General features: G+C 38.5%; 2 protein-coding genes across 2 annotated transcripts in view; both read right to left on the minus strand.

Annotated features, from left to right (window-relative positions):
- Positions 1–1,121: 1,121 nt before the first annotated feature.
- LOC121737153 lies at positions 1,122–3,071 on the minus strand. The gene has a single exon (XM_042128726.1). It carries the CDS (start codon positions 3,069–3,071, stop codon positions 1,122–1,124), a length of 1,950 nt encoding a protein of 649 aa, XP_041984660.1.
- Positions 3,072–6,727: 3,656 nt separating this feature from the next.
- The window catches only part of LOC121736924 (protein PRRC2A-like), a 37,928-nt gene continuing 27,714 nt past the window's right edge, over positions 6,728–16,941 (minus strand). Inside the window, exons 2-4 of the mRNA XM_042128396.1 lie at positions 9,156–9,269; positions 8,538–8,708; positions 6,728–8,233 (exon numbers count right to left, since the gene is read on the minus strand). Of these exons, the coding sequence (XP_041984330.1) occupies positions 6,989–8,233; positions 8,538–8,708; positions 9,156–9,269 (1,530 nt within the window). The 3' untranslated portion in view covers positions 6,728–6,988. The remainder of the gene's footprint in view (positions 8,234–8,537; positions 8,709–9,155; positions 9,270–16,941) is intronic.

Below are 16,941 nucleotides of genomic sequence, written 5' to 3' on the forward strand. Positions count from 1 at the left end.
AGCACATGAATTGAATAACAAAATTTTTTTCAAATTAATCGTAGCACCATCTGTCAGGACAAACTAAAATTGAAATAGAATAATATTGAATGCGATGATAGCGCCGTCCGCCGGATCTAATGTAAAACATTCCAAAATCAACAACTCCTTATAAATAAGAAATTAATTGAAAAAACATTTTCCAGTAGACCAAACTGTAAATCTAAACCATTCTCGAATCTCCACGAACACACACAAAAAATTTCATCAAAATTGGCCAAGATAAGATAAATCCGTTCAGCCGTTCTCGAGTTTTAGCGAGACTAACGAACAGCAATTGATTTTTATATATATAGATTTATCTTTCGATTTCTATATAGTCTTATTAAAAAAATAATCGGACAGAGTAACAACTGAAGTTAGCTAAAATTGTGTTTATTTATGTACTATGTATTTTGAGACTATGCAATTTTGTCGCGTTCGCGATTCACTTTCACTTTTGTTGAGTTTCAGAACGCGATATTAGGTCCTCCAACGCGCACGCGAATTTGAACTTTATGCAGCGGTAATAAATTACAAATTGACTCTCCATTTTATTTAGAAAACGTTTGTATGGGAAATAGAAAAATGCTGTTTTGAGGATTTTCCCGGCAATTATTCGAATTTTTCTCACCTTTTAAACCTTCCCTAGACCTCCACGAATAATTCAAGACCAAGATAAGATAAATCCGTTCAGCCGTTCTCGAGTTTTAGCGAGACTAACGAACAGCAATTGATTTTTATATATATAGATATGTTTTAGGTACTTTATTTGTAAAAAAATATAATACAAAATTATTATTTTTAATAACTTTGCAACAACAATGAGTAGTGAGCATTTTATATTACGTATAGTGCGATTTTATTAATCCTTAATCTCGAATTACGTATTTCCAATTTAATGTATTTTTTTTTAAATGTAGGAAATAAGTGAAACTCAATAATAAAAAAAAAAAACACTCGTAGTTAGACAAAAGTTTATCATAAAAGTATAAAATTAACAATTGACAATGTTTATGTACAGGCGAAATATTATGTTTTGTAATCGTCTGAGTATTTTCCTGTAATTTGCCACTTAAATAAATAATTTACAACTAAAGTAATTAGTGCCTTTTCGGCTTCTCTGTGGCGCCCTCCTCGCCAAGTATCTGAACGTTTCTCACCTGTTTTCGAGTCGGTGCAGCGGTGGTTAGCTCAGTAGGTGGTATCGGTCTCGGGGTGTAGTCTGGACTTATGGCTAGGAGAAGCATCTTCAGCAGCAAAGCCTCTCTGACTTCCACCGGCAGGTACTCCGGGGCCTCGTCGATGTGATTCGACGAGGAGCCCACGCTGTCAAAGGGCCGTGAGTATCTCCGACGAGGCACGTACCTTTGACTGTCGTACTGGTCCTCGTATCGGTCCTGGTTCGCGTAAGCGTCCTGCCTGTACTGCTGGTCGTAGTGGTAGTCGTATCGGTCGTCCTCGTCGTAGTGTCTGATCTGCTGCCGGTACATATCCCGGTATGGCTGATAGGGACCAGGCATCAGCTGATCCATGAGCGCCTGCAGCCGACTTTGTCGGAGTATCAAAATCTGCAGCAGCCGCTTCAGATCCCTAGTGCTCACGGGAGCGGATATAGAGTTCATATCGGCCGTCGGATCGTATCGTTGGTAGACCGGTTGGGGCTGGTACGGGTTCACGTATCTCGGTTCGTAGCCAGGTATAGGAACCCCGCGCTCGTCGACCGGCACCTGAATTATCCTCGTCACTGGACGTACTTCGTACTGATCGTTGGATGCCTTCGGTTGGGACTCTCGGAGTAGCTGGGGCTCCAGTACTTTGTTCTGCTGGTAATCGTATTGGAGAAAGGGCCGCTGGTTGCCGATGGGAATGGGGGCTCCGGGATTGTCTCTTAAATATTCCTGAGTTCGGAACTGAATGGACGACTGCGGTCGTCTGTACAAGGTCTGTTGGTAAACTCTCTGGTCCTCCGGTACTCTCTGTGGCTGGATGTGGATCACTGGCACCGGACTCGAAGTTGCGATATTATTTGTGTCAAAAACTCGTCCGGTACTCGCTTCTATTGTAGTCTCCTGATTTTCCAAATTATCGGGATAATGTTCCTGAGTGTTCTGTCTTGGGATCAAATTTCGGAGAGGCACGTGTCTCGGTCGACTCGTCGTGGTAGTCGTGAACAGCGGCCTGAGAGTGCCGTGAGACAAGTGACTTCCATAAACGTCGGTGGAGTCATCGCCCATCGATTGTTGCAAGTTAACCATGTGATGATTCGTGTTCCTACCTGGCAGCTCACGTCGGAAGGCGCTGGGTTTGCTCATGTCTGGTTCCTTCTCAGTTACTTCCTCGTACACTGGTTTCACAGTAGACGTCACAGTAGTCTGTTTGGTGACCAAATCGTCCTTGACTGTCGTTGTTCGCAGTTTGCTTGCTTCATCTCTCGATCTGTACCGATTGAAATTACTTTGGGTGGTATCGTCGTAATTTGATTTCTCAGTTGTTATATCACTTTCGGGCAAATTATTCGGATGTGTTATCGGTCTGCGTCTAGGTATAGATTGTATGACAGTACCTCGTGTGGTGGCACTTCCTCTGGTCGGGTAAACCACAGTCGGCAGCGGTCTTCGGGTGGTCGACGACACTGTTTTGTTAACTCGCACTATCATCATCGGTGTATTCGGCGTCGTGCTCGTCGAAACAGGAACGGGGGTGCTCTCGCCGTTGGAAGTATAAGTGACACGTTTGATTTCACCATCGTCGTCGATGTATCCGAACGTTCCTTTCACGTTGCCCAAAACGTCCCGGCTTTCGATCTTGAAGGTGCCATCCGTCGCTTCGTACCCGATCGTGTAGGATCCATCCTCGTTCAATCTTCTTATCTGCTTGACGATTTCCACTTGCGTAGGATCACCCGTCTCACTGGCCTTCAAAAGTTCTTTGGTCGAGTTGCTCGGAGATTCTGTAGTAGTAGTCGTTGTACTACTAGTAATATTGTCGGTTTTTTCAGTCGGCAATGCCGTCGCGGTGGCGAAGCATGCGAGGAGTATGTAGAGGTACATGTCGGTCAGGCAATGGCAGCCACATGACGATGTTACGGCGCTGAGCGCGGGCACTACTCCCCTATATAAAATATTGCCCCACTAGTGTTCCTACCGTGTGAACACTTTACGCAAACGCCGCCATTGTTGTCACTTCATTATCTGAAAAGGAAAATCTTTTTTCATCGTATTCACTCGTGCTGCAAGATCCCAATTGTTTAATTATCCATTGTTGACATACTTTATTTGAGATAATTTTGTATCATAAGACACAATAAACAAACTTGTACTTACATAAGTTTTATTCTACAACAAAATACACGTGTTTTCAATACAATCTACTGTTTAATTATTCCAGCTAAAAAAACGTAGTTGTATATCCAAAATCTTGAAATCTACGAGTAGGTATGTTTAATCCTGTATTCTTTTAATCTTGTATTATTTTTACCAAACTACGCGAATTTATTTAGTTAACATGCTAGTCATAATTTTGCTTTTAACCTGCCTGATTTACATTTGTGGTTTCATTAAACGAAGCGAATTTATATTCCAAAAATTGCAATTTTCTCACGATTAAACTTTACCGCAATACCAAAATTTGAAATGTTCTAGTTGTGCTAAACACCAACTTACGTGAGAAATGAGCGTCTGTTAATTAAATCGTAGAAACTGTAATGAGTATAGCCATTTTAGGTAAATACTAATCTAAAATCATAACTTTAAACCGATTGGACCAAAAATTTTTACGAAATGTAGAAATGCTGGTGCATAATAAAAGTGACGTGTCTAATTCTTAAATAAATAGGTACTTGAATATTTAACATGAACAGAAAATCAACAGAAATAGCTTAATGGTTACCTTGTATTATTAGGGGCATTTACCAGAAGAGTCTCAAATGCGATCCACGTTATTCTTAAAATCTGTGTAAAAGACCTCCATTGGCATAACTACTTTCAGGAAAAAAAGGTTTCTAAATAAAAAAAAACAAATATTTATGTTAAGGAGGAAACAGGAACATCAAGAGAGTCGTTACACTTACTTATTGTAAAGTGTTTTTTTTTTATTGTAAAGTGATATTTTAGTGGCCAACAACACCATCTATCGTGTAAAGTGCGTACATTGTAAGTCTATAACAATAAGTTTTACGTGAATAGTGAATGCGTAGTTGGTATAACAAACTGTATTAACTATCGTCTAGTTTACCTTGTTCTTGATAAGATGTCGCTTCTTATTCTACTGTGCTGGATAGAATTCCTGTCTTACATGGCGATGAAATTGTTGGCTTAAACATAATTATTATGTAATTGATTGTACCATAGGTTCTTGGTAGAAATTAATGTTAAAAAAAACTTCGTTCCATTCGTGTGTCCCTAGACACCTCTCAAGTTTCTTGGTCTTAATTTTTTCCGTCTAGCCTCCTTTCGCAACGCGCGATAAGGTACTTCCGAGTTATAAAACACAATTTACGTGCTGTTTTTCCATCATAATATGTATTAATTATATATTGGCTTATTACAAGTAAGCAGATAGGAATTCGAATGACGATGAATCATCGTTAAGATAAGTGAAGCCTCAAGGAATAAGGAATATAAGGAATGCTCAATGGAGTTATAGTAGGGGAGGGGAAGGTGCTAATTTTGTAGTCACTCGAGCGTCATGACCGAGACCTACTAGGTCTCCCCTAGTAGGTTTTTCACATTAGGTAAAACTGATAAAAAAATAATAAGAGCGTTTTTTTCTTTTAGCGGTGGGTTCAGAAACTGCAGCTATTTTAAGTTTTGAAAAAGAAAATATATCCAGAAAATTGCTTATTTAGTTTAATTATAAGTAAATATATTTTAGACAACAAGGACTTTATCGTTTAGTTTAGTGCAAAATAAAATATCTGCGAAGCTTAGTTAGGAAAATATGAAGCTTTATTTTTTTATACTTTAAAATATCCCTACAGGCTTACCTAACTTTTGAATCGTCAGTGCTTTATATAGAAGCTTCTTTAGGGTATACTAAACATCCCTTATCTTAATCTGACAGATCCGATGATATTTCAATATTAAAAAAAACACCATGTGAGAAATCTGATTTCTATACCATTATAACTTGACACATGTCGGAAGCCTATCGAGCCGCTCGAGCTTATCCCGAAATCCCCTCTTCCCATCCCCAACTATAATTATAATAATTCGGCGCCACTGAGTCACTTTGTTTACAAATGTTTTTTTTTCCATTTTATTTAGGGCTTTAATACATTGACGTGGGAGAGCCATGCTTCGGCACGAAAGTGCCGGCTCAACGGGAGAAATACATCGTTCTCAGAGAAAACTGGCGTGAAACAGCGCTTGCGCTGTGTTTCGCCGAGTGAGTGAGTTTGCCGGAGGCCCAATCCCCTACCCTATTCCCTTCCCTTCCCTTCCCTTCCCTATTACCCTATTCCCTCTTAAAAGGCCGGCATCGCTTTTGCAGCTCTTCTGATGTTGCGAGTGTCCATGGGCGACGGAAGTTGCTTTTCATCAATTGACCCGTTTGCTCGTTTGCCCCCTTATTTCATAAACCTTACAATCAGGTTCAGTCAATATAACATTAAAGATATCCACTTTGTTTACAAATGATGATACTATATTATAAACACTCAACTTGAATCACATTAAACCAAAATTGGGCCTACTATCACTTTCTACCGCTTACGTAACACTGATAATGTCATGATAAATTAAATGATGTATAATAATTAATAAGAGTGGGTTGCACCAACTTACTTTAACTGTAACATTAACTATAACTTTAAGTACAATGCAAAATGTCAAATTTTTGGTTAAAGTCAAAAATGGACGCCATTTTAACCATAACCTTGAGCTCGACAAGGCTTTGAATGAACGTGGCGAAAAAAGGAACTAACGCTGTCATCATACAAAAACGCCATTTTTGATAGTTCTCTTTTACCAGCAGCGCCCCCGCCCACGTTCATTTCAAGCCTTGTCGGATCAGCTGTCATCTGTCAAATTCTGTGGTCAAAGTTAAGGTTAAAGTTAAAGTTAGCCTTAACTATAACCATAACTTTGACCATAACTTTAACCACGCCTCTGGTGCAACCCACCCCAAGGTAAATAGAAAATAAATTTTAAGATTTATGATTATTATTTTCTAGTTGCCTCTAACTTCATTGGGTCGAGTTTCTCGAAATTTCTGATTTTCAATAAAAAAATGGTTAATTACGTTGGAGTATAGCGTGTTAATTAGACTAATTTATTCGATAGTTGTAAGTTGACGCACGTAGTAGATATATTATGTAAAAAATCCAGTAATGTAACCTTGACCTATACAATGCGGAAAGAAATCGCAAATGCTACTGTTACTGTTCTAAACATACTATAATTTATTAATGTATTCTATAGGCAATCGTATTCCGAAAAGATATTATTATTTGCAAGATTTATATTATTTAACTAACCTATTATCTAATATTTAATTGTCAAATTGAATTGAATAATAAAACCTCCTCTATTTATTATTATATCTTTCCCGTTAAGCTACGCATTTTATTGAAATAAATAGCTTGTACTTTATTTCTGAAAAAGTTTGCTAAATTTTAAGAAGCAAATTTTTAACTTCCTTGAATTTTTCTTCCTCTTTGGCCTTTAAGCCACCTCAGCAGCGCGGAAAATGAATAAAGATGTTTTTGGAAAATATAATTTATTACAAAACGTATCATAAAATTGTATTACAATTACATTCTGTCCACACCGACCATCTTCACGGACTTATTCGTATTAAAATAATATTAAACCTTACAACTAGTCCTTACATGTTGATACGACACAGTATATATACACAGGCGGCTAGGCCACAGTCCACCGAGAACTCGATCGATATTCGACTAAACTTTATTAGTATGGCTTTATGGACTCAGTCGACCGATATCAGGGTTTAATTATGCTAAAATTTACAGCTGGATTCCGTGGCCTCTCAGGAACGCGTCGATCTGCCCCGTCGAGACGGTGCCCTGCTCCCTGGGCGCTACGAAATAGTACTGAGGTTGAGGTCTTTGGGCGCTCTGTGCCGGCGACAGCGACAGTCTTTGGGCTTGGGCGCGGGCGGCCGCTCTGTCCCTCTGCAGCTGGCTCTGCTGGAGCTGCTGCTGCTGGGCGAATAGCTGCTGCGAGTTCTGGAATTGGTTCTCGGACTGCTGCCTCTGGTATATCTCCTGCGGGTTGATCGGCTGGATCTGCTGGAGCTGCTGCCTGTAGAGGGGGCTAGACCCGGAGCCGATGTCGGCCGGGATCTGGGGCGAGGGAACGAACGGCCGGGCTTGGGGCTGCCGTTGAGCGACGTAGGGTTGGAGTTTCTGGTTGAGGTTCAATTCTCCGTTCGTCGAAGGCAGCGACTGGAAGAGGTTCGTGTCGTACTGGCCGCTGCTCGGGTCGTACACCAGCTCCGTCGAGTACAGGGGGTTGCCGCTCGGTTCGGAGGCGCCGGAGAGGTCCGACTTCGTGGGCGAACCGAGAGAACCTGGAGTCGAGGAGCCGATTTGGTTTTCGCGGTTGAACTTGGCGAATTCCGCAGCGAAGTCGATCTGGCCCGCACTCGTTCGCGACGCCGTGATGGGCGCGGGCGAGGGGGAGTAGTCGGGCTGGGGGCTGTATTGAATCTGGGGCCTAGCGGTGACGGCCTGGAGGCTGAGCTGCGGCCGGAACGTGGTCGCGGGAGGCAGAGCTCGGGCGGTGGTGGCGGGGACGGCGGGGATCGGGCGGGGGGTGATGGCGACCTGCTGGTCCTGGTAGGGCTGTCTCGGGGCCGGTCTGGCGGGCTGAGGACGTTGAACGATGCGGGGCCTGTAGTTCTGGACGGGCTCCTCCTGGGGTCCCTCCTCGTCGGCGTCCCTGAAGTCGTTCTGGAAGTAGGTGGTGGTGGGTCGGGTGGTGGTGGGTCTCAGCGGCTGCCGGACGGGGTAGTTGGGTTCGGGGTCATCCCGCTCGGAGGAGTCGGGCGCGCCGGGCTCCTGCTCCTCGTCGTCGGGCTTGTTGGGGTCGCAGGGGTTGCCCGACACATACGTGAACTCCCTCTTGTTGCCGTCGGGGTCGACGTAGCCGTACTTGCCGCGGACGACGCAGTCGGTGCCTCTCGTTTCCTCTTTGAATGATCCATCAGCAGCTTCGTAGCCGAAGGTAAAGCTACCATCATCATTGACCTGAAAACGATAGTTAATATCTTTTTAGTAACTCTTAATTCGTTTTCTGCACACGCAAAAATTGGATTTTTTGTATATCGTTGTGAAATAATATTTCTCTATAGCTGATTGAGGAGAATTCTTATATCTTTAAACGAGCAATTCTTATATATATATATATATATATATATATATATATATATATATATATATATATATATATATAGCAAAGCTCGGTCAAATAGCTAGTATACTTTAAAAGAAGTATTTATCTTTGTGAAATCTTTTACCAGACACCCCATTTCACGTTGAACCCAGTACCCACCTTATTGTAGTTCCTGATAGTCTGTACGGGCGGCTGTTTGGGTGTCTCGTGTATCTGGTTCTTGCGGACCGGCGCCCGCTGCGCCGCTATCGCGCGCGGCTCGTACTCCTCGTCCAGCCTGTCCTGCGCCCGGTAGAGCCCCTCGTACTGCTCCGGCGAAACGAGCACCACCTGAAAATAGAGTAGATTATGTTATTTCAACCAAAAAGGCAAATGAAAAGATAAATAGGGAAAAGTTATTCAATATCGAATAAACTATGGAATTCAGTTACTAAATCTTAATTTTGCGAATTTCCTTTTAATTTGTTTTAATAGGTCATTAAATTAATAAGCACATTATTAGAAAATGCGAAAAATGCAGATAGGTGTAGGTTTTCATTGCGCTACGTTTTGCTACGAAGTGCTACGAAACGCTACGGCACGCTACGAATCGTCTTCTTTTAAATTAGTACAGCAAAGATCATTTTTTGGAGATTTTCGACAATCTTTATACTTCTAGATTTGAAAGTAATATAGTTGATAACACATTACGATTAAATGACCCGGTCAAAAAAATATTAACCGACTCTAAAAAAGAGGTTTCTCAAATTCACGGTATGTATTTTTTAAGCTTCTAACCTGTTGTCCCCTAGGCTCCTGCGCCTGCGGCTCATAGTCGTAGTCGGGCGCGGGCTGCGGGTGTCGCGGCCGCCCGCGCGCCGCCAGCGACGACGCCACCAGAAGACATAGCACCTGCAAATTAAAAGTATTTATATACTAGCTGTTGCCCGCGACTTCGATCGACGATCACATCCCAAGTATTATTTATTGTACAAAAATATTCAATGTACAGAATTGACTTTCCTACGATTTTATTTTTATATAGATGTTCCGCGCGACTTCGTTTGCGTTATTTAGAGATTTCACGCAACCATACATTTTCCGCAAAAAATAGCCTATGTCCCATCACGTGGTCTATTCTTCATGTTTGCCAAATAACATAAAAATTACACCAATAGTTCTTAAGATAATAAGCAATTTCATATAATTTCCCCCGTTTTTTACATTTTCCTCTATTCTTAGCTTCTATCTTACGTGATAAAATATAGCCTATAGCCTTTCTCGATAAATAGGCTATCTAACACTGAAAGAATTTTTCAAATCGGACCAGTAGTTCCTGAGATTAGCGCGTTCAAATAAGCCCTTTCAAATAATTTCCCCCGTTTTTTCCACATTTTCCTCTATTTCTTAGCTCTTATTAGTCTTAGCGTGATAAAATATAGCCTATAGCCTTCCTTTATCAATGGGCTACCTAACACTGAAAGAATTTTTCAAATCGGACCAGTAGTTCCTGAGATTAGCGCGTTCAAACAAACAAACAAACAAACTCTGCAGAATTATAATATTAAAAAGTTTTCTATAGAAAACTAGTATAGATGATAAATTATATTATTCGGGAGTAAAAAACTGAAAATATACACGTAAGTTTAAAATGAAGAAAAATTTAAAAGAAATGGTTTATTATGTTGAAAAATTAGTCGTCGTTTCATGGGGAAACGTTACAGATTTTTTTCACAAATTAAGTAACGTGACGAAGACAGCTGTTGTTGTTAACGTGTGTATATTGCAAACTGTTATTTTCAGCCCAACATTACAAATTGTGGTATTATTTTTGTCTACAACATATTATTAGCTAACATAAACAATACGAAGGTCTGAATTGTCGGACGGGTATCAGTCGTTAATATTTGAGAGTTGCTCAAACGGAGCATTAGTAATTATACAAGATTGATTGACCACGCTTGGGCTGGTCTTGACCTTTACGGGCTGACCTTATGTGTTCTGTGAATTAGCCTACGCGTGTAGATGCTTAGAACTAAAGCCTGATTGCTTGATAAAAATTACATATGCTAAAGTTTGTCAGTTTGCAAAAAAAAAATGTAACGTCTAGATTTTTAAATTAGGAATTTTCAAGAATACCCCTAAAAATGTTGGTGTTATTTAACCCCACAAGCTAACAACATAATTAAGTTTTGATGAAATTTAACCTATATTTTAATAAGATAATAATGCGATAGCCTATTCCACCCTTATCTTCTCGTTGTGTGAAATGGTGCCCATTAAAAAATAAAGAAATAAAATATAAAACAATTTTGGCAAAACATTACGAAATGCAGATGACCTTTGAAAGGCTTTAAGATTTTAGATAAAGATTATCGATAAACTAAACGAGGGCGTGAAATTCTTCTTAAACATAATATTATATTAAAACGAGCTCCTGCCCGCGGCTTCGCTCGCGTTAAGGAGTATTATTATATACAAAATTTCATCCCTTATTTTAACCCCTTGGGGGTAGAATTGATCAAAATCTTTTCTTAGCAGATGCCTACGTCATAACAGTTACCTGCATGCCAAATTTCAGCCCAATCCGTCTAGTGGTTTGGGCTGTGCGTTGATAGATCACCATGTCAGTCAGTCACCTTTGAGTTTTATATATTAAGATACACCTACTATGATTAATAGACCAATAATAATTAATAACTATATAAATGAATTTTTTTTTTACATGAGCTGAAAAAATTATACTCGTAGTAGCATAATCTACTTTGCATATTTTTCGATCGAAATAATAGTAGCTCGTCTGATGCATAAGTGCGTATCTAAAATCTAAATGAAATCATAAAACAATGAACATTGAAATTATTTTTATGAATCTATTAAAGTATTATGGGAACGTTTCTCATAGGCGTTAAGCGAGTAATTCTTAACGCTCAGAAACGCCAATTAACTGTGATTATTTAAACGGAATTACTTTACAAAGATTATCAAAATAATATAAGATGAATTGTTTACCCACGGTCCTCGATGTTGATGAAATATGGGAACAGTTCATGGGCGGATGTGGTTTTATGTTACGTTTAATTTGAATAAAAGGTTAAATTAATTATGTTGAGTATTCAAGAATCTTATGTCTCAGAAGAAATAAAACGTGGTCCATACTTATTAGGCAACAGATTTTTTAAATATTTTACCCCCTGAACCAGATACGTTTTACTTATCGATAGGTTCGTTGTCAATGTTACAAAATTCTGTCGATATAATATGCAATACATGCAGAATAACTTGTTATATAATTATTTCACGAAAACAAATAAACGCTTGAACAACTTACTAACTGCTTTACTTTAGCTACAAAATTATTGCTATTATGTAAACGCGAACATTATAACAGCTGACAAATATACCGATACAATTTATATCGATCGTAATTATATTATTTACGTGTGTAATAATTACAAAACGCATTCCGGCCTACTTGTTCTGTGACATAACGAGTGCGACCATGCCTGAGGGAAAAGTGAGACAGTCCCGCGAAAACTAGCTCGCCTTACGCAAACGCCCGGGCCCATACCATACAAGCGCGTTCAAATGCTTATCAGGCCTTTTTTATTTCAACCACTTTGCATTGCAAAATAAAATACTAATGTGTGAATTACATTTTTGCGTTTTTCACACTATTTGTACGTTTTATGGCCTGTTTATTTTGTAATTACAATTAAAATGTGATCAAAACTATGTTTTAATTATCTTTTAAAATGGCAATAAATTACATTATTTTTGTCTTTCGAATGAAAACCGAAATTTCAAATGAACGTGGAAAAATTAAACAAACATTTACATATTGCAATTTTATGTCTGGTATTACCATATTATTAAGTAATTCACTTGCACTTGCAATAATGTTTGTACCAACAGTATTTGTTTAATAACTTTTGATTTTATAATTTGACCTAGTTTACGTTTGTACATATTGTATTTATACAAATATTTTTATTGTGAAACCTAAAATCTCAGGTTTCGAAATCGTAAAAATGTTGTCATTGTACATTTTGAATTCCCTGTGCTTCTAAATAACAATTTTCAACATTAAACAGTTCAATCAAAATTATTATGGTCGTTGGTAATAATAAACATTCCTTAAGACAGAAGAAAGAGCTACGTCGTGATCTTTTATAGGCTTTAGTACCCAAATGGTAAAAACGGGACCTATTACTAAGACTTAATCGATGTCTGTCCGTCTGTCTATCTGTGTGTCTCCAGGCTGTAACTCAAGAACCGCTATAGCTAGACTTCTGAAATTTTCACAGATTATGTATATCTGTTGCCGCTATAGCAATACAAATACTGTAAACGAAATAAATTAAATATTTAAGGGGGCTCCCATACAACAAACGTGATTTTTTTGCTATTTTTTGCTTGATATGAATAATAGCAATACATAAGCACTTCAAATATTTACGACATACTCAGTTGTGTTTGTACTTTAATAATTAATAATCTTTAAATAAATCAAATAATAATGGACTTGACGGCATAAATAACAGAGTATTAAAAAGTTTAGTGGACATCATAGCTCCACCAATCACATTAATTATTAATGAGAGCATAGAAACTGGAGTTTTTCCCAAATCTTGGAAAACCGCCGTTGTCACTCCTATCCACAAAGGCGGACCTAGGGATGACCCCAGTAACTACCGACCAATTTCTCTTTTAAGTACACTGTCCAAACTTCTTGAACGGATCATACACCGGAGATTAATTTCATTTCTAGACTCAAATCAGATAATTAACAGCCAACAGTTTGGATTTCAAAGGGAAAAATCCACGGAAGACGCTGTTTCTTCTCTCGTAAATAAAGTAGTTTCCCACCTCGACGAGGGTCGGTGCTGTGTTGGTGTATTTCTTGATCTGGCTAAGGCATTCGACACAGTTTCAATACCCATACTCTTGGGAAAACTAGAATCTTGTGGCGTTAGGGGTATTGCCTTAAAATGGTTTACCAGCTATTTATCAGACAGACTTCAACGAGTTAAACTAGGTAATGACTTAAGTGATGCTAAACCAATTACTTACGGTGTCCCTCAGGGCAGCATATTAGGCCCATCACTTTTCTTACTCTACATAAACGAAATTGCCTCCTTGCCCTTAGCCTCTGCAGACATCTACTGCTACGCGGATGATACTGCTCTCATTTTCCACGCTAAAACTGTAAGTGATGTCCGTCGAATTGCTGAAGAAGGATTAGCGCTTGTCTCAAATTGGCTTATAACCAATTTGTTAACAATAAATACCTCGAAAACAAAATTTGTGTTTTTTCATAAAACAGCTGCATCAAATTGCAAACCTTTACTTTATTTGAGTATACATAGCTGTTCTACCAATGAGCGAGAGTCCTGTAACTGTCCCCAGATTCAAAGAGTACCAAACTTGAAATATCTTGGCATAATTTTAGATGAGAAGCTGTCCTTTAGGGAACATATTTGCCTACTAACCTCCCGTATTCGAAAACTAATACCAGTTCTGAGAAATCTACGCAACGCAGCGGACCCTCACTTACTAAGAACCATATACCTAGCACTCTGTCAGTCTATCATAAACTACTGCATACCTGTGTGGGGAGGTGCAGCGTCTACCACCCTTATCGCTGCCGAAAGAGCTCAGCGTGCTTTACTTAAAGTTGCTCTGAACAAGAGGAGAAGATATCCCACCTCTGCTCTGTATCAAGAATTTCGTGTATTAAGTGTTAGGAAACTCTACATACTAAGAGCAGGAATGGCTATGCACAAGCATATCCTTAGCTCCTCCCATTACATAACACTAATGAAACAACGGTCTTTTAGAGTTCCCGCAGTCGCTGTCAAAACTTCGTTCGCTCAAAAATTTGGCTTGTTTCTCCTGCCTTACACATACAATAACCTTATTAAATTATGCCAAATTGATAAGTTATCTTTTATGAAAGCTAAGACTGTTGTTTCTGAAGCTCTTCTTGGAATTTCTTATGAGGAAGCTGAAAATATGATCAAAATTACCGAATAAAGTCATGCTCACATAAACACACACACACACACACACACACACACACACACACACACACACACACACACACACACACACACACACACACACACACACACACACACACACACACACACAAGCACGCACACACGCGCGCGCACACACACACACACACCCACGCACGCACACGCGCACATACCCACGCACACACATACACACACACAACACACACGCACACGCACTCGCGCATACACACACTCACACTAATAACATCAATAATATAACTTTTAATTTAGTGTAATTATATTAGTAATTATTTTAAAAACATAAAATTATGTAATTATCGTAACTTCGTCTCGTCCCCACAGGACAGGCATCGCCTAGTGTGGGGATCCATTATCGCATATTATGTTAATTTTTGTTTTTTGGCCAATAAATATTTGTATTTGTATTTGTATTTTGTATTTGATTATAAAATTATTTTAAAAAATATAATTGATTTAAATTATTTGATTAAAAATAGGCTGAAAATTGTATTTTTTGTATAAAAATACAATTTTCAGCCTATTTTTGCTCTATTGTGGCACGGAACCGTTCGTGCGCGAGTCCAACTCGCACTTGGCCGATTTTTTACAAATTACATTATAAATGGCCGCTCATTATAGAGGTAAAGAGTTTGTCCTAATTTCTCGCCCAGCGTGTTATCTCTAGTCGTTTTGTGTAGCGGAAGTAAGTCAACAATTGCCTACGGACCACGTGTCTGAGTCGTGAAAGTTTTTTAATGTCTCATTGTGTTACGTATCTCGGTTATCGCGAATTTTAGAGGTTCTATGACAATAATTTCATGTGTATATTACGTGTATTGTCTTGTTGTGCAACAGAGAAACTCGCCAAAATATTATTGTATTCACAATTAAAATAACTAGAGATCGCCCAATGGTCGAAATTCGACCTCAGATAAAAAAATCGGCCAAGTGCGAGTCGGACTAGCTATAGCTATAGCGGGTTCTTGAGATACAGCCTGGAAACAGACAGACGGTGAGACAACGAGGTTTTAGTAATAGGGTCCCGTTTTTACCCTTCGGGTACGGAACCCTAAAAGTAAATTATAAGTTTCAAATTAAAATAGGGTTACAAAGTTTTTCACTCGCGTATTAATATTATGATTCTCGTATTGAGGTTTAAAGGTTAGGACAAAAGTATTTAAAACCAACCTTATTGTTGCTAAGTAAAAAATTGAAATAAAATAAATTATCTCTTGTTATGCTACTTTCAAATAGCTAACGATTTTCGTTTATCATATTATTCGAAAAAAGACAATGAAAGTTTAAAAATCAATTGATTTCCTTAAAAAGAAAACAATTGTTTCTATATTGTTACTTCCGAGATAACCGTTACATAAGGGTAAGAAATATTAAACTGGGCATCGAGTCTGTAAATTGCCACGTGCATAATAATTTAGCCATGTTTGCTATACTATGCAAGGATACTCTGTGACTGGAGGCAAGTGAGTATGATAATGTCGTTGTCATAATATGTTTAATTGTTGCACTACATTGTTTGTAAGTTATTTAAGAGGTGATATAAGGGAATTGGTTGGTACCTATACATAAAAAATACTGAAAGGTATAGAAAGCTAATTTCTAACCTAAAAAGTTTGCTTCTGTCCCCTCAGACAGAGTATCTTTCGTTAAAAACGATGACGAAATTCGTTATGCGGTTTGACCTAAGTCACAAGTAAATGACATTTCGCTTGCGAAGAGTAATGTCAATTCAAAAACAATAAAAAAATAACAAGATGATCCAAAGCTTTCCGTATTTTGCAGATTGGATATAGCACAAAATCATACATAAGTATTATTAATTTACCTTCCTTAAGAGGGCGACTAACCCAAAAAATAAAACATCGTCCTTCTCTCTTCACACTCACTATCTTTCATATGCCCGGTGAAAAAGGACGACGCGGATTCATCGCCAAATTAGTTTTTTCTCAATAACTCGATAAATGCACAACATTTTAAAAATCCGCTAGGTCGTTTTCTCGATGATATAATTTTATACAATGTGTTAAAATATTAACTTAGTTCAATGCACGGTTATGGCAATAAATGAAAAATTCGTGAAAATTAGATGCATCTTTTTGATTTTTTCTATCGAGAAAATTTTAAGATATCGTGTTTTTGCTCATATCAGATTCTTGAAAATATAATGCAGTATCTAATTTTAGAAAATGAAACAATTCGGGGCTTATTTTCAAGTATAAAAATTAATTATAAAAAAGTAAATTTTGGGTTAGTCGCCCCCTTAAGCCCCATCTGTGTTACAATGAGCCCTGACTTAAACACTTCGTCATCTTATTCATTCAACGAAAAATTGAACAAGAGATATAAATTTTAACGCAGTGTTATCTCTAAGTCCCCAAAAATTAGCAAGTAAATCTTTTAATGACACCCTTGTATGCTTTTAAAAGAACTTTAGGCTCTAAATGTGTTTTATAATTGATTTCGGTAACGCTCATGTGCTCCTCAGGTAGGCTCTATTTCTACGGTTGCTCTATTTATTCACTAGG

The sequence above is a fragment of the Aricia agestis genome, chromosome 2 (genome assembly GCF_905147365.1).
Source record: "Aricia agestis chromosome 2, ilAriAges1.1, whole genome shotgun sequence".
NCBI lineage: Eukaryota > Metazoa > Arthropoda > Insecta > Lepidoptera > Lycaenidae > Aricia > Aricia agestis.

Excerpts from the sequence above, each read along its gene's own strand:
- LOC121737153 (XM_042128726.1), bottom strand. The coding sequence starts at position 3,071 with ATGTACCTCTACATACTCCTCGCATGCTTCGCCACCGCGACGGCATTG.